The sequence below is a fragment of the Pleurodeles waltl genome, chromosome 1_1, assembly GCF_031143425.1.
Source record: "Pleurodeles waltl isolate 20211129_DDA chromosome 1_1, aPleWal1.hap1.20221129, whole genome shotgun sequence".
Classification (NCBI taxonomy): Eukaryota; Metazoa; Chordata; class Amphibia; order Caudata; family Salamandridae; genus Pleurodeles; species Pleurodeles waltl.
The window spans coordinates 219,950,168-219,968,470 of record NC_090436.1 but is presented as its reverse complement, the minus strand read 5'-3'; the positions used below and the strand labels follow the sequence as shown (position 1 = coordinate 219,968,470).

The 18,303-nt window shown below is 47.1% G+C and overlaps 1 protein-coding gene across 6 annotated transcripts in view; it reads left to right on the top strand.

Annotated features, from left to right (window-relative positions):
- The window catches only part of CPLANE1 (ciliogenesis and planar polarity effector complex subunit 1), a 1,992,329-nt gene that overhangs the window by 1,046,155 nt on the left and 927,871 nt on the right, over window positions 1–18,303 (top strand). For all 6 annotated transcript variants that reach the window (XM_069221234.1, XM_069221235.1, XM_069221236.1 and 3 more), the window contains one exon: window positions 16,383–16,462. In XM_069221234.1, coding sequence (XP_069077335.1) covers window positions 16,383–16,462 — 80 coding nt within the window. The remainder of the gene's footprint in view (window positions 1–16,382; window positions 16,463–18,303) is intronic.

Here is an 18,303-nt window from a genome sequence, read left to right as displayed (position 1 = left end):
TTAGCCAAATAAAATCCCATAGTTATTTGACAATTGTCCTGTCTGTGGAAGGAAGAAGCCCAAGACAGACCCTTATGATGTCTGCATCATTGCCTTCCTCTCAGTCACACCCCTAATAAGTGCTCACACTGCAGGAAACTTTTCCAGGCACACCCTAAGGGAAAGAGGGAAGATTCGCCTTCATAGAACAAAGGAGCGACCCAGGCAGCAGGAGGCACACTCTGAAGGTTGAGACATTAAACTAGTGAGGAAAGGGTCAGTCCTCTTCCAAGGCTCTGTCACTTTGCTCTGTAGACTCCAGTCTTGGGAGATCCAGACAGAGAAGCCACCAGAAAAAAGACAGCATTCCAGCTCGACGTGGAGGGGATCAACATCAAGACAAGTTACAGTTCCTACATGTTAGCCATTGAGAGCTGGGCTAGATATCAAAGAGGGAACTGCTTTCGACGTCGAGTCATAGAAGGTCAACGTCGGGGACCATGACGTCGAGAGGTTTGTTGATGTTGATACATAGGAGACACAACGTCATCACGGCGATCACGACGCCTGCGGAGTCGACCGACGCCTCCTACTGACGTGCAAGGGTATTGCTCGAAGAAAAAAATCTCCGGATCCAGTCTGACGCCTGGGGGAAAATTCGAAGGCAAAGAATCTGCAACTAGAATATGTCTCTACCAGATATTTCATTACCGAAGGTAAGTAACTTGTACATCAGGGAGCCTGTCGAAGTCAAGACATTCCAAGTCAAGAGCTCAACGTCTACTATCAACTTCAAACTCTGACTACTCCAAGACCTATTTTCCATCATCTGATATAGACTTCTAGCTACAGATTTCTTACCTTAGAATTCTCTGGTGTCTGCTTGGAATCTGGAACTTTTTCTGAGCAATACCCTTGCGTGCGCCATCAGGTGGCGTCGTTCAAATCCGCGTGGTATTGTCAGATTCGTTGGAGCCGTTCATGATGTCACAGTCGCCTATCAAGGTACCTCCCAAGCTTGTGTACGTCAGTTCTTTTCCTTCCGCGACAGTTAGCGCAGATCTAGAATCGAGCTGCCCTCTTGTATTTTTTTACAGGACTTTTTCAACCTTTTTGTCGTATATTTTTTGCTAGTCTGTGTAAGGATGTAATCGTGGAAGACTGGGTTCAAGCCATGCGGCACCTGCCACTGCCCTATGTCAGTAAAAGACCCCCATACGGTAAGTCTCTGGTGTGTGGACAGAGACCACGACTCGAAGTCGTGTCCCGACTGCCGGGCCACGGCTCAAAAAGCTTTGAGGGAGCGGTCCCTGGTGGCCCAGCAGTTGACGTCGGTCGGCGTGACACCTCCTGGTGGAGGAAGAGGTTGCAGGACCGCTACAGGAGCCACAAGTCCTCTTCATCTCACTTGAGATCCTCTGTGTACTAAAGGAAGAGGCACAAGGAGAAGAAGTCCAAGCGGACTTTAACTTCACCTCACCCGTCGACTGACGAGGTGAGTATGGAACATCGACGTTCCGAGCACGGTCCCGCAGAGCTGAAGCCTGGGCCGTGTTAGATCTTACCTCCATTTCTGGGAGCCGGAGCAACCCCTGCTCAACTCAAGGAGTTTTACGAGACCATGAGTCTTATTTTTGAGCGGGCTGTCTCCGCTGGTTTGGCTACGGGCCCCGCGAGGTAGGCAGAGGAACAATAAGGTTCCACATCGGTGGCTTTGGCGCCGATGGGGGTCTCTTGAATCCGAAATCCAATCAGGAATGATGCCGAGTCCATACAGTCAGTGGCCTCTGGCATCGTTCCCAACGTCAACGCTTAACAGGCACCCACCGGTGGTGCAAGCCCCATCCTCATAGCCATATGACGCCGATTCTGATGCCGACTGCTCCATCAAAGGTCAGATCATTGCCTGAGTCTTATTATGGTCAACCCGGCATTGGTAAGGAATGGGAGGGGTCTCTGGACCCTCTTGAGTTTTGGATTGGAGCAAATGGACTGGTATGAGGAGTTAGGAGAAGCCAATGGACTGGACACCTCTCCAGATAATGCCATGCTCTGACCTCCTACATTGGCTAACGAGGAGGGAGCGTCATGCTGTGGTGGTGCATAGGGCAGCTGAGGTCTTGAACCTCGATCTGCCTTTGGTGCCAGTCAGGACTTATAGGAAAGTACCCTCTTTCTTGGCATGGCTACCCCCTTTTTCTGCCTGATGTCATTGTGCTTGACTGTGTTCACTGGGATCCTCCTAACCAGGACACGAGTGATTATGCTCTCACTCCCAAAACTGTGTATTTAACCCACAATTGGAACACTGGTGCCCCCTTATAAGTCCCTAGTATATGGTACCTAGGTACCCAGGGCTTTGGGGTTCCAGGGGATCCCTATGGGCTGAAGGATATATTTTGCCACCCATAGGGAGCCCATGCAAAGGCTTTTGCAGGACTGCCATTTTTCACTACACCACCTATGGCAGGCCTTCTAGCCCAGAGGGCAGGGTGCAAAGTGCCTTCTAGCCCAGAGGGCAGGGTGCAAAGTACCTGTGTGTGAGGGCACCACTGCACTAGCAGTGGTGCCCCCACGAACTCCAGGCCCATTTTCCTGGACTTTGTGAGTGCGAGGACGCCATTTTACGCATGTACTGGACATAGGTCACTACCTATGTCCAGCGTTTGGTATCCAACATGTTGGAATCATACCCCCAAGGCAAGCATTGGTTGTATGATTCCATGCACTCTCGGGGCTCCTTAGAGAACCCCCAGTATTGCCATTAAAGCCTTCTGAGGGTTTCCAGGCAGCCCAAGTTGCTGCCACCTTCCAGACAGGTTTCTGCCCTCCTGTTGCTTAAGATGCTCGAGCCCAGGAAGGCAGAACAAAGGATTTCCTTTGGGACATGGGTGTTACACCCTCTCCCTTTGGAAATAGGTGTTACAAGCTTGGGAGGGGTAGCCTCCCCAGGCCATTGGAAATGCTTTGAAGGGCACATATGACACTCTCCTAGCATAAACCAGTTTACACCAGTTCAGGAACCCCCAGTCCCTGCTCTGGTGCGAAACTGGACAAAGGGGTGGTGCTCAGAGCTCCTCCAGAGGGTCCCTGGGTTTTGCCATCTTGGATTCAAGGTTTGCAGGGAACTCTGGGATCATCTGAGTGGCCAGTGCCAGCAGGTGACGTCAGAGCCCCCTCCTGATAGGTGGCCACTCAGCTAGGTGACCATTCTGCAGGTACCAACTGCGACCTGCTGCGTGGATCCCCTCTCCTGCTGACCTGCGTGGATCCTGCATCACGGGTGGGGGACTGAAGTGGTCCCGATGGTCCTGTCTAACTTTGGAGGAGGTAAGACCTTGCCTCCCTATGCAAAACTGTACCCCTGTGCACCGCTTCTTTTGCAGCTGCCAAGGCTTGTTGGCATCCTTCCTCCAAGATCTTCATGCATCTTGAAGCTTAGGCCCCCAGCACTCTATCCTGCGACGCACAGCTTCCTGAGTGGTTCTCCAGCGGAGTGGGACCCTTTATCATAGTGCTGCATGGGCCTTTTCTGCAACTTTCCTGTCCCCATGCTGTGGGACTCCTATGTGCGCTGCCTGGTCTTCTGGGTCTCTGAGTTGCTCAGGGCCCCCATTGACTCCACCTCCTGGGTAGAGTCCACATAGTCCTTCCTGGTCCCCAGCAGTGCCGTTTTCCACTAACCGCGAGCTTTCCGTGTGCCAAGGCTTGTTAGCGGACTTCGACAACGCTAACCCGACTGTAATCCTCCATCCAGCGTGGGACATCACTTACACCCTCCAGGAAACCGATTTAATCTTCTTGGGTGCATTGCTGACTTTTCTTATTCATCTGTGGTTCACCTTTTGCACCTTCATCCGAGTTAGCAGGGGCTCTTGCTTCTGGACTCTTCTGTGCTTCTTCGACTTGGTCCCCTTCTTCCACAGGTCGTCTTGTCCAGGAATCCACTGTTGGTGTTGTGCAGCCTCTTCTGGGTTTTGCATACTTTTTCTTTTCTTCTCTATGTGTGTTCTGGGAAACTTAATGTGATGTACTCCAGTCATTGGGGTGGGTTGTGATACTTACCTTTGGGTGTTTCTAGTACTCCCAGCTCCCCTCTACACACTACACTTGCCTAAGTGGGGGGCCGACTTTCGCATTCCACTTTCTTATTATATGGTTTGTGCTCCCTCTAGGACCAATTCTAACTATTGTGATTTTTAATTGCACAGTTTTCTAACTGTTTTTATGCCTATTTCTGCATACTAGTGTATATAATTTGTATATTAATTACCTCCTAAGGGAGTATAGTCTCTATGGTATTTTTGGTATTCGTGTCACCAAAATAAAGTACCTTTATTTTTGTAAAAGTGTTTTCTTTCATGTGTGTGAGTACTGTGTGACTACAGTGGTATTGTATGAGCTTTCCATGTCTCCTATAAAAGCCTTGGCTCCTCATCGACAGCTACCTCTAGAGAGCTAGGCTTCTAGACACTGCCTACAATACCTGGACCTGGTATAAGATTTAAGTACCTCAGGTACCCACCACACACCTGTCCAGCTTCCTACAGTGGGCATCATTGCACCCGTTTGCAAGACATTACTTCCTGGACAATCAGGTCCGTAGAGACGGACACTTTGCACGTTCGGGACTGCAGGACTTTTTAGTGTAAAGATCTGTCTGCAGCCTACCACCAGGAGGTATGACTTGTGTATCTGTTCTAAGGAAAGGAGTCTGTAGCTAGAAGCACCTATCAGATGAACAAGTTACTTACCTTCGGTAACAGACTCTATCTAGCTGCTAATTCCTTACACCCACCCCTGCCTCCTCTCTCTGCCGATAAGTCTAATAGGGTCAGGGATTGTCTCTTTCAGGGCTCTAGTTTTTGCACAGACAAATTGTTGGTACTTTCCATGGCTCTGCTCTTCTGGCGTGGAAATGGAACGGACGTATGCGCGCCTGGGTGGTGTCTTTATAGTCGACCGTGATATCATGAATGGCTCCAAAAACGCCGACGATGCCACACTGATCCAAATAATGCCACCCGACGGCACATGCAAGGGTATTGCTCAGCAAAAGTTTCAGACTCCAAGCTGATGCCGAGGATTTCTAAGGTAAGAAATCTGCAGCTAGATAGAGTCTCTACCAGATAATGCGTAACCGAAGGTAAGTAACTTGGTCGTCCCCTATAATACTACCAGACTCTGCTACTCATCAGCCATCTCCACCTCCTCTTCCAACGCCTCCTCCACCCACTTCGCCAGCTTCTCTTCCGCCGCAAACACTTGCAGAAGCACCTTTGCATGTGACACCTGTTATTCCATCCCTGAGATCTTTGTAGGAAAATGCCACTATTGACATGGTTACCACCTAATGTTTTGTCTTTTGTTGATGCCAGCTTTGATTGAAAGTATGCTAGGACCCTGCTACCAGGCCCCAGCACCAGTGTTTTTTCCCTAAAACGGTATCTTTGTCTCCACAATTGGCACAGCCTTGGCACACAGATAAGTCTCTTGTAAATGGTACCCCTGGTACCAAGGGCCCTGTGGCCAGGGAAGGTCTCTAAGGGCTGCAGCATGTATTATGCCACACTGGGGACCCCTCACTCAGTACATGCACACTGCCTTACATCTTTAAAGGGACTCTCACCTCACTCCTGAAGCGCAAGTCCCCACCACTCTTCACCCGACGCCCCTGGCCCGTGTCCAGATAAACCAACACCACAGAGAGGACCCCCAGATGACTCCAAGGATGTGTCCAGCCTGAGCCGACCTCCCTGCACCCCCACGACGACACCTGCAGAGAGAATCCTGAGGACCCCCCCTGAGCGCGACTGCCTGGTAACAAAGAACCTGACGCCTGGAAGAAGCACTGCACCCGCATCCCCAGGCCCATGAGGAACCAACCACCGGTGCAGGAGTGACCAGCAGGCGGCCCTCACCGTTGCCCAGTCGGTGGCTGGCTCGAGAAGCCCCCCTGTGCCCTGTCTGCATCATCATAGTGACACCCGGGTCCCTCCATTAAGTTCAATACAAAACCCGATGTCTTGTTTGCACACTGAACCCGGCCGCCTCTGTGCCGCTAAGGGTGTATTTTGTGTGCCTATTTGGGACCCCCCCTCCCCCCCAGTGCTCTACAAAACTGCCCTTGTATGCTTCCCGAGGATGAAGATACTTTCCTGCTAGCAGACTGGAACCGGAGCACCCCTAGTCTCTCTAGGCACCTATGTTATTTGGGCCCTTCTTTGACCTCTGCACCTGACCCGCCCTGTGTGGCTGGTGCTTGGTGTTTGGGGGTAACTTGAACCCCCGACTGTGGGCTGCCTATGCCCTGGAGACTGAACTTATAAGTGCTTTACCTATCTCAAAAACTAACCTGTACTTAACTCCCCTAGGAACTGTTGAATTTTGCACTGTGACCACTTTTAAAAGAGCTTCTTACCTTTTTATACGAAACTGTGTACATTACAGTTTTAATTCAAAGTCCTATCTTTACCTATGCCAAGTACCTTACAATTAATGTACTTACCTGCAATCTGAATGTTGTGGTTGTAAAATACATTAAGAAAAGAATATTTTTCTATATAAAAACCTATTGGCCTGGAGTTAAGTCATTGAGTGTGTGTTCTCATTTATTGCCTGTGTGTTTATAACAAATGCTTAACACTACCCTCTGATAAGCCTAACTGCTCAACCACACTACCACAAATTGAGCGTTAATATTATCTAGTATTGCCTCTGTCAAGCCTCTTAGGGACACCCTTGACTCTGTGCACACTATCTCTCACTTTGAGATAGTATATACAGAGCCAGTTTCCTACAATCCTCATTCCAGATCTTGGCACAGATCCAGAGTGCGGTCACATTGACGACACCATCATCAGTCTCGACTGTAGGAAAGTAGCATCTTTCCAGCATAGTTTACCCCCCCCCCCCCCCCCCCCCCCCTTTTTGCCTGGTGTCAGTGCATTTAGACTGTAGTACACTGGGACCCCAAAAAGAAAAGTTTCAAATGCTCTCCCTTTAGCAGATTTATCCCCAAATCCATCAAGGAGACTCTAGCTTTGTTGGATAGACCTCCAGGATGCATACTTTCATGGTCCAATAGCCAGAAAACACCACAAGTTCCTGAGGTTTGTAGTGGGTCATCATTACTATCAGTACAATGTACTTCCTTTGGCCTTGAATGTGCCCCCAGAATATTCTCCAAATGTATGGCAGTGATCACAGCTCATCTCAAGAAGCTTTTAATATTTGTCTGTCCATACCTAGATGACTGGCTTATCAAGGCATCATCTGGACATGAGGCCCAAGCCCGTTATCGACTGACCATCAATGTACTCCATCGACTAGGACCGTGTGTCAGTCACTGCAAGTCAACATCTTCTCCAGTTCTGTCTTTACATTACCTAGGTGCTATCATCAACACACTACAAGTGTATCCTCTGGGGGAGAGATCTATCTGAAGTGTCTGTAAGGAAATGCCTCCTTGGCATGGTTACCCCCCTGACGTTTTGCCTTTGCTGATGCTAAGTTATGACTTGAAAGTGTGTTGGGACCCTGCTAACCAGTCCCCAGCACCAGTGTTCTTTCCTTAAACTGTACCTTTGTCTCCACAATTGGCACAACCCTGGCACCCAGGTAAGTCCCTTGTAACTGGTACCAAGGGCCCTGATGCCAGGGAAGGTGTCTAAGGGCTGCAGCATGTCTTATGCCACCCTAGAGACCCCTCACTCAGCAAATGCACACTGCTTCACAGCTTGTGTGTGCTAGTAGGGAGAAAATGACTAAGTCGACATGGCACTCCCCTCAGAGTGCCATGCCAACCTCACACTGCCTGTGGCATAGGTAAGTCACCCCTCTAGCATTCCTTACAGCCCTAAGGCTGTGTGCACTATACCACAGGTGAGGGAATAGCTGCATGAGCACTATGCCCTTACAGTGTCTAAGCCAATTCTTAGACACTGTTAGTGCAGGGTAGCCATAAAGAGTATATGGTCTGGGAGTTTGTCAAACACAAACTCCACAGCACCATAATGGCTACACTGAAAACTGGAAAGTTTGGTATCAAACTTCTCAGCACAATAAATGCACACAGATACCAGTGTGCAATGTATTGTAAAATACACCCAGAGGGCATCTTAGTGATGCCCCCTGAAAACATACCCGACTTCCAGTGTAGGCTGACTAGTTTTTGCCAGCCTGCCACACACCAGACATGTTGCTGGCCACATGGGGAGAGTGCCTTTGTCACTCTGTGGCCAGGAACAAAACCTGTACTGGGTGGAGGTGCTTCTCACCTCCACCTGGCGGTGAGCCTCAAAGGCTCACCCCTTTTGTAACAGCGCCCCAGGGCATCCCAGCTAGTGGAGATGCCCGCCCCTCCGGCCACTGCCCCCACTTTTGGCGGCAAGGCTGGAGGAGATAAGGAGAAAAACAAGGAGTCACCCACCAGTCAGGACAGCCCCTAAGGTGTCCTGAGCTGAGGTGATCCTTACTTTTAGGAATCCTCCATCTTGTGGATGGAGGATTCCCCCAATAGGATTAGGGATGTGCCCCCGTCCCCACAGGGAGGAGGCACAAAGAGGGTGTAGCCACCCTCAAGGACAGTAGCTATTGGCTACTGCCCTCCCAGACCTAAACACACCCCTAAATTCAGTATTTAGGGGCCCCCAGAACCTAGGAAACTAGATTCCTGCAACCTAAAGAAGAAGAAGGACTGCTGACCTGAAGCCCTGCAGTGAAGACGGAGACGACAACTGATTTGCCCCCAGCCCCACCGACCTGTCTCCCTACTTCGACAAAAACAGCAACAGCGACGCATCCAACAGGGACCAGCGACTTCTGAAGCCTTTAGAGGACTGCCCTGCACCCAAAGGACCAAGAAGCTCCCGTGAACAGCGGCTCAGTTCACAATCCTGCAACTTCTTGCAACAAAGAAACAACTTCAAGGACTTCACGTTTCCCGCCAGAAGCGTGAGACTTTCTACTCTGCACCCAACGCCCCCGGCTCGACCGGTGGAAAACCAACACCACAGGGAGGACTCCCTGGCAACTGCGAGCCCGTGAGTAGCCAGAGTTGACCCCCCCCCCCCCTGAGCCCCCACAGCGATGCCTGCAGAGGAAATCCAGAGGCACCCCCTGACCGTGACTGCTTGTAACAAGGGACCCCACGCCTGGAACCAGCACTGCATCCTCAGCCCTCAGGACCTGAAGGAACTGAACTCCAGTGCGGGAGGGACCCTCTACCTAGCCCAGGTGGTGGCTACCCCGAGGAGCCCCCCCTGTGCCTGCCTGCATCGTTAAAGAGACCCCCGGGTCTCCCCATTGCTTTAAATACAGAACCCGACGCCTGTTTGCACTCTGCACCCGGCCGCCCCTGTGCCGCTGAGGGTGTACTTTCTGTGCCTGCTTGTGTGCCCCCCCTCCCCCAGTGCCCTACTAAAAAAACCCTGGTCTGCCCTCTGAGGACACGGGTACTTACCTGCTGGCAGACTGGAACCGGGGCACCCCTGTTCTCCATAGGCGCCTATGTGTTTTGGGCACCTCTTTGACCTCTGCACCTGACCGGCCCTGAGCAGCTGGTGTGGTAACTTTGGAGTTGCCTTGAACCCCCAATGGTGGGCTACCTTGGACCAAACTTTGAACCCTGTAAGTGTTTTACTTACCTGTGAACTTAACAATTACTTACCTCGCCCAGGAACTGTTGATTTTTGCACTGTGTCCACTTTTAAAATAGCTTATTGCCATTTTTATCAAAACTGTACATGCTATTGTGATTATTCAAAGTTCCTAGAAATACCTTTCATTTGAAGTATTACTTGTAAATCTTGAACCTGTGGTTCTTAAAATAAACTAAGAAAATATATTTTTTCTATATAAAAACCTATTGGCCTGGAGTAAGTCTTTGAGTGTGTGTTCCTCATTTATTGCCTGTGTGTGTACAACAAATTCTTAACACTACTCTCTGATAAGCCTACTGCTCGACCACACTACCACAAAATAGAGCATTAGAATTATCTATTTTTGCCACTATCTTACCTCTAAGGGGAACCCTTGGACTCTGTGCACACTATTTCTTACTTTGAAATAGTATATACAGAGCCAACTTCCTACAGTGTCACTCTCTCATGAAAGTCTCCTATCCCACAGTGAGATAAGTGTCATCTTTCCTAGGCTTTATGGCCCCGAATACCTGTCTACACATGAGACCACTTCAAGAGTGTCTGTGAGATCAGTGTGACCAAGGTTCAGGCATTTGGGAGGACAAGATCTCTGTCTTCCCAAAGCAATAGAATCCCTGAAATTGTGGTGTTCTCCTCCGAATCTCCTGCAAGGGATGCCTTTTGATCGAGAGGTTCCCTCTCAGACAATTTTAACAGATGCCTCTCTGTTTGGTTCTGGAGCGCACATTGTAGGAAGCTGGCCTGGTGTGTGGTGGACACCTATGGTGTTTGCACCTTATAACAGGTCCAGGTAACCCCTATTGGTTAGTGAGGCAGTGTCTGGAAAGCCAGGGCTCTCTAGTGGTAGCTGTGGTGAGCAGCTAAGACTTATCTAGGAGGAGTGTAAAGCACTTGAAATACCACAATAGTCACACAGTAACTTATCTCACAGGAAGAGAACCATACGGTGTTGGAAAAATAAAGGTACTTTGTTACCATAAAACTGATCTAGATTAATTAGGTGCCAGCAAGGTCCAGGGGACTCGACCCTTGTAGGGGAGTCTGGGCTGACTCTCGGCCGTTGGGAGAGCCAGTAGAAGCAGTCGTAACCCACACAGGCAACCCACTGGTGACAGGCACAGTAAGTTGTAGTGATGCCCAGTTAGCACACCTGGCGAGGAGTCCCACGTCGCTGGAGCAGCAGAGGAGAGACTGTCCTTGTAAGGATGAAGTGTTGGAGGCCGGGGCTACTCGGAGCCTGAAGATCTTGGAGCAGAAGTCAACAAGCCTTTGTTGCTGCAAGAGTTGCAGTGCACAGGGATTCTGTCCTGCAAGGAGAGGCAAGGGCTCACCGTCTCCCAAGTCGAACAGAAGGCAGAGAGGCCCAAGGGGACCACTCAGAACCACCACCTATGTTGGGGAATCCATGCAGTTCCTGTAATTCTGTAGAGAGAAGATCCCAGCAGGCGGACATCGTTGCCTTAGCTGCCTGCGGATGCAGGGGCATGACTTTTTCACTCCAAGGGAGATTCCTTTTTACTTCTTTGGTGCATCCAAAGTCTTGCCGACCCCAGAGGATGCACAGCCCTGGAAATGTTGCAATTGTTGGAAGGAGCTAGAGAAACAGTGTTGCAAGGTGAGGTTGTCTCAGGAGTTGCAGGCTTGTTTGGCTCCTGTGAAGTCCAGCAGAGGTTCCGGTGGCCAGGAGCAGAAGAGGTCATTGGAGAGGAGTCATGGTGGAGTCTTGCACGCCGAATCTGGGGACCCACCTGAAAAAGAGTTCCTAAATAGCCCTAACCGGGGGTTTGGTCACTCTGCAGGGTGACCACCTATCAGAGGAGGTCACTAACATCAGTCACCTGTCCTGACTACCAGGGGCCTCTGCACATCTTGTTTCCAACATGGCAGAATCAAGTGGCCACCTGGAGGAGCTCAGGGCACCACCCCTTGGGTGGTGATGGATAGGGGAATGGCCACTCTTCCTTTCCATTGTGTGGTTTTGCGCCAGAGCAGAGACCAGAGGTCCCTGGACTGGTGCAAACCAGATTATGTACGGAGGGCACCAAATGTGCAGTTCAAAGCAAGCCAGTGGTGTGCGAAGGCTACCCCTCCCCAAACGTGTAACACCTATTTCCAAGGGAGAGGGTTTTTCATCCCCTCTCTCACAGGAAATCCTTTGTTCTGCCTCCCCTGCTTGAGCTGGTCAAGCAGCAGGAGGGCAGAAACCTGTCTGAAGGGCTGCAGCAGCGTGGGCTGCCCTCAAACCCTGGAAAACTGGTAGGAGCAATACTGAACGGTCCTCTAAAGAGCCCCCAGATTGCATGGAATCATGCTGGCATCAGTAATGGTGTATGGTTCCGACATGTTTGATACCAAACATGCCTAGGTTCGAAGTTACCATTATGTAGCTGAACCACAGGTAGTGAGTGACCTGTGGCCAGTAGATGGGTAAAATGGCTTCCCCACACTTACAAAGGGCAGTGCATTGGAACTAGAGTTCGTAAGGGCACTTCTGCTAAAGCAGGGGATCCCTCGCACACAGGAACCTGCACCCTTCCCTTTTTGGGCTGAAAGGGCCTACCATAGGGGTGACTTACAGGGACCTGGTGTAGTGATCAGCAGTGAAAGGGTTCATGCACCTTTTCACACAGGCTGCAATGGCAGGCCTGCAGACACAGTTTGTGTGGGCTCCCATGGGGTGTCATAATACATGCTGTAGCCAATGGGGGACCACTGTTTTGTCAATGCTCCTGGTACCTAAGTACCGTATGCTAGGGACTTACAGGGCTACGGCAGTATGCCAATTTTGGGGTGTAAAGGGTACCAAAGCATCCATATTTAGAGGAGAGAGCACAATCACTGGGGTCCTGGTTAGCAGGATCCCAGTGAAAACAGTCTAAGCACACTGATAAACAGGCTGAAAGTGGGGGGTAGCCATGCCAAAAAGATTGACTTTCTTACACACGTGCATCATTTTCAAATTCAGGGAACATGGTCTCTGAGGGAAATGTCTTATCACATCAGTCTTCTCGAGCTACGTGCTACTATTCATCTGTGCTGAAGGCCTTTCTCCCGTCCTTCAAGATGAAATCCCTGCTTGTTCAGACAGGCAACATAAGAACAATGTACTATTTGAACAAGCATGGGAGAACCAGATCCAGACCATTGTCTCACGAAGCCCATACAATATGGAACTGGCTGAAACCCAGAGACCTGTGAATCATGGCAACTCATCTTCCAGAGGATCAGAATGTTCGAGCCAACTCCTTAAGCAGGGATCGTCAGGAAAACCACAAGTAGGTTGGTCAATGAGGTTGTACAGAACAAATTCAACATATGGGGTTGTCCTCAAATAGACTTATTTACAACTGCAGAAAACAAAAAATTTCCAGACCCTGCATCGAGGTAATACCAGACAGGGACACTGGGGCATGCCCTGTGGATCAATTGGTCCTGAAAATTAGCTTTGTAGCTCTTGAGTGGTCTGACAATGGTGGTTCACAGACCTTCTCCACATGTTGGAGTGTCCGCGCATGAGGCCCTCGTACACACCGGACCTTTCACAAAGCTTGAAGGCCAGATGGTTCACCGCAATCTCTCCTCTGAGTGTGGCAGCATGGCTTCTGAGCTAGTACAATACGGGCATTTGAATCTGCCACAAGACTGTATGAATATTCTCAAGGAGGCAAAACATTCATCAGCATGTTCTGCTTATTCACTGAAGTGAAAGAGATTCTGTATCTGGTGTTCTGACAAGAGCTTTGATCTGATTAAGAAGAAGCAAGTCTTCCATATTTGCTTTCCCTGGCCAAATCAGGCCAACAAGTCTCTTCTATAAAAGTTCATTTGGCTGCTATTATTGCCTACAGAACATGAGTTTCACTATCCTATTTTTTTCAAAATTACTGTTGTCAAGGATTGTTTAGAGGGCTTCAGAAAGTTTTTACCGGTCATGAGGCGACCATCCCCTCCCTTGGAGTTGAATACCATCCTTTGATGACTTATGCAGGCCCCTTTTGAGCCTAATCCTAAATCCTCTTTGTAACCTGTCTGTTGGAAAACCACTTTCCTCGAAGCAATTGCATCAGCACGTCTGGTTAGCAAAATGTGGGCGTTATGTTCTCATTAACCATACACAGTTTTGCATTCAAGTAAAGTGGTCATGAGGACTCATCCAAAATTCCTACTGAAAGTTATTTCAGATTTTCATGTTAAATCATACCATTTCTTTACCTACCCTCTTTCATCACCCTTCTGCACCAGTTGGCTGAAAGATATCTCCATTCTCTAGATGTCAGGCGACTCTTAAAGTTTTATCTGGCTAAAACAAAAATATCTGCAAGACGGACCAATTGTTTGTAAACTGTAGGCTGGTCAGTACGGATTTAGCCACATCCAGATAGTCCATATCCCAATGGATAGTGTAGTGCATTCGGTTATGTTTTCAAAAGGCAAAGGCAAATAAGATTCTGCTTGGTAGACCAAAAGCTCATTCCACCAGAGGGAAAGCGGCTGCAACTACTTTAATGAGAAATACTCCCATCAATGAGGTTTCTAAATCAGCTACATGGAGATCTGTTCAAGTTTTAACAAACACTTTTGTTTGGATTCTGATGCTGGATCAGTTGCTCAAGTAAGACAGGCCTCCCTGAGAAATCTATTTGCTTGGTCTGGTCAGTTGATTGTGTTCCTTGTTCTTTCCACAGCTCTTTGGTGGGAAGGGGTTTGCTACTCTGTTCAAACCTTATGACTATCAATGGAGATCCCCTAAGAGAGAAAATATGGTTTCTCGGCTGTAAATCCAGTTCTCTCTCTTGGAAATTTCCATTGAAGTTGTAGGCGCCCTCTCTCTTCCCCAGTGGAAATAACAGAAATGATTATTAGACCTATCTGACACTGACACATCTCGGCAAAAAGAACTAAAGCACCTGTTACCTGCTGGGCATGATGGGATACTGGTGATCTCTGAGCCCTTAAAGGCGCAGATGATCCTTTTCACAGTTATATAAGGGCAACCCATGGGGGCGACACTGTCCTCTTCATCTTTATGCTTTAAAAACGGGTTTGTGAAACGGATTTAGTTAGTCAAATGATCTTTTTTCCAGCCAATTTGACTATAGTAATTTACCTTTTTTAAATACAATCTAAAGAAATTGGCCATTGTAGCCTTTTATTCTAGGCTGCAAACTATTCATGTCTTAAGTGTTTCTCTAGGCCTTACTGAAGAAAGGCAAGCATCTACACTTCAGAACACATATTTTAAAGAATTGCTCCAGGATCCCCGTACATGGGCAGGAATATTCAAAGTTTATGATTTCAATGGCGATTCACCTGAAAGAGAACTGGTATTACAGGTAAGAAACCATTCCTTCTTCAGAATGAGTCCCTTCCTTAGATACATAGGAGGCCCACAACATCCCTCTTGCATGCTACCAAAAACAAATAAAACCGGGGATTTAAGTTGGTGCATTGCATTGAACGCACTTTCACTGGGTTAACGTTTATCCATCATGAGACAGTGTCCGTTTGTCACATATTGTTGATTTTTGTGCACATAGATGCTTTTTTGGACTTAAAGTTCAGTAATGTCAACAGTATTAGAAAATGTTTTCCTGGATGATCAGTCTGAAGAAGTGAAAAGTGATGTAGTCATTACTTCGCTTTTCACTTTTGGGCCGCAGAAACCCGACGTGTTTACGGCATGTGTGTGCAACATAGGACTCTGGACTGATCACCATAACCTGTGAGACCTTAGACGTTTCTGGACTAATTAACAATTTTGAATGAGTCCTACATTGCCTTGAAAAATCCCCAGGCCAGCGTGCAGCATAGGGGGTGAAACGTGTTGACTGGTCCACTAATGCGTTAGGAATCCTGTATTTTGCTTACTAAAATCTAATTTCCATGTTATGAATATTTTACTAACTGGAGATTTACTATAATATTGCTACAACTGTCTTCCTTATAAATATCTATCAGTCTTACTTTTGTGGGCTGAAGGGGCATGCCCACTTGTATATTATGACAGTTTCTACTACAACTAGAACCATCTAATGGTAGTGAAGTCACCAGTTTTTTACCATTATCTTTTTTGCTATAGATTCCCTGGTACATACTTTTGTCTACTATGGCTTTTTGTTGAGTATGTTTACAACCTTTTATTCTCTTGCATCATAGTTATCTTTTTAAAAAGGTGGGGAAGCAAATGGCATATTGGGATTGTATGCTGAACTAAAGAAGAAGCCAAGGCTCCTTCATGATCCCCCTGTTTGTAAAACTGAGGCTAAGGTGCACACACATTCTCATCGACCTGTCTGAAATGTTTACCATGTAAAGGCCCATTTGCATGGCCGAGTTAGAAACTTAAAAGGTTTTAAGTTTAGAGATTTTTTTTATTTGGGCAGCTTAATTCTGGCTCAGAGACCAAGTATTTTGAACTCACCATACTGAATGAACTAAGTAACGAACAGGCAGACCATAGGACTGTACATCTCTAGTTATTGTCAAAATCAAATCTATTGCCTTCACAAGAGTATGTTACCCTCCATTAAGGCAGAAAAGTATAAATCTCACCACTGCCTGACGTTGTCATTTAGAAAGCCATCCCTGCACTGGTATGCATTCCATGAAGTGGGCGTTTGTATTTACATTTCCGGCTGTAAAATTCAGTTTCTTGAGATATGACGCTGATTTTGCTTGTTGGTAGTGCAATAGGTTTTTATTCTATGCATACTTATATAATCTTGATTTATTTTATAGATGACTTTGAGGACGATTTTGACCCTGTAAGTCCAAGTATTTCTGTCAACATCAGGCCGGTTCAAAGGCTAACAGAAAATGTAAGTTAGTATTTATAACTACAAATATTCTGTTTAAGCAAGTGGCGTTTTTTCAGTTTCTGTGCACTTTTCTTAAAGTATATTTTTACTAACATTCAAGTATGTCAGCAGGTAGAATTCTGTACCTGGAAGTTAGCCTTCCTATTCTGTTGGTGATGTATTTGAAATATCGGAAACTAGCCGTAGCAGTGTTTTATAAAGTGGATGAAATCGTGAAAGAATGTTTTAAAAATGCTGGTGTCTTTCTTGATCTATTGTGAATGAGGAGGTGTTTAAGTTTGTCAGTTTCATTATTGTATTATTTCCTGTGATGTAACTGCCCCGTGTCTTTATAAATTAGTTATGAAGTTGTGATTGTGCACAACTAAATTAGGAAAGGGTGGATCTGTCTTCTTTTACATGTTTTGGTGACAAATAGCTCCATGGAAGGTATAGGAGTGCAGCTTGGCTCACTCAAAGCAAGACTTTCTGGTTTGATTTGGAAGAGATACTACTTGCGGGAGCTGTAGGTCGTCAGTTACACCATGAGAGTATTCCACGTACGGTCAAGGGAAAGACAATGCCGACAATCACAGAGAATACTTCAGCAATAATAAACATTTTGAAGAAAGGTGGCACACACTTTCTGAACCTGTCCAGGAAGTGCACCAGAAATCTGCTTGTAGGCTTCCAAATGGACCATTTTCTTGATGGCACAATTACAATACCTGCCAGGAATAAGGAACAGCGAGTGTGTACTCAACATGTTGGGAATCGAGTCACATGAGTGTTTGACGTGGACCAGATGGTGTTGGATGCCTTCTGAGAAAGTGGGGTGTTCCAAGAATAGGCATTTTTCCGAAAAGTTATTAAAATCAAATGCTCTGATTTTGTCTCCAGGTTTCAGCTACCAGGGTCTACGGCATTCTCTTTAGAATGGTAAGGATAGATCTTTTACATACTCCCACTTACACCTTTGCTCCACCAGCTTGCACTGAGACTTCTGGAATGAAGTTGATTCCCTAAATTGCTCAGCTTGTTGATGCCTTCAGTTACCATCAAACAGCTATTTGTCGAGAAGGGACTTGGGCACGATTCTGCATGACAGTTGGATTTGGACAGTACAGCATGTGCTAGAAATATATGGAGGTACTAGCCAACTCAGGTACTGGTTCACCCAACAATAGTTATTCTCAGAAATTGAAAAGTTCCTATGTTTGTTAATCTGAATCAGGTCGACATCCAATGTATACATGGATTGTCCACACACGAGTATATATTCCGCACACACTGTCCATCAGTGATAAATCTGCATGTTCTTGTGAGTCTTAAGCTGTTTTTTTCTCCAGAAGTAAAGTAAGAGCCAATCCTGCTTGATTTGTCTCTCTGATTTCAGCCAACACGTGTTTCGTCATATGAGTGAATCACTCTCTGACTTCATCAGGGCTAGAAGAACACTGATATAACAAGACTGTATCCATTATGAATAAAGAATAGCAGTACTTTTGTTCCTCCACCACTCATGATAATTAAAAAAGTTTCATGCATATTAACATAGTGCTAGTACGTCAGGAAAAAATGCTCTTGTGAATAAAGAACCATACTCCATCAAGCTGAGAAGTAAAGAATGAGAAAAGGGTACAAGTGTATATTGTCACAGGTGAGCATGGCTTAAAATTAAAAAAAATCAAGAAGTTAATATTCTAGAGAAGCTAAGCAATTCAGCTTAACAAGTGAAACTGAACTACTCAGTGCCTTTTGAAACACATCACCATATCAGGTGTCCAAATTCCATTACAGCCAGAAATGAAACAACTTAATTGATAGGGTAAGTTGTGTCCTAAAGTTAAAATATTTGTAAA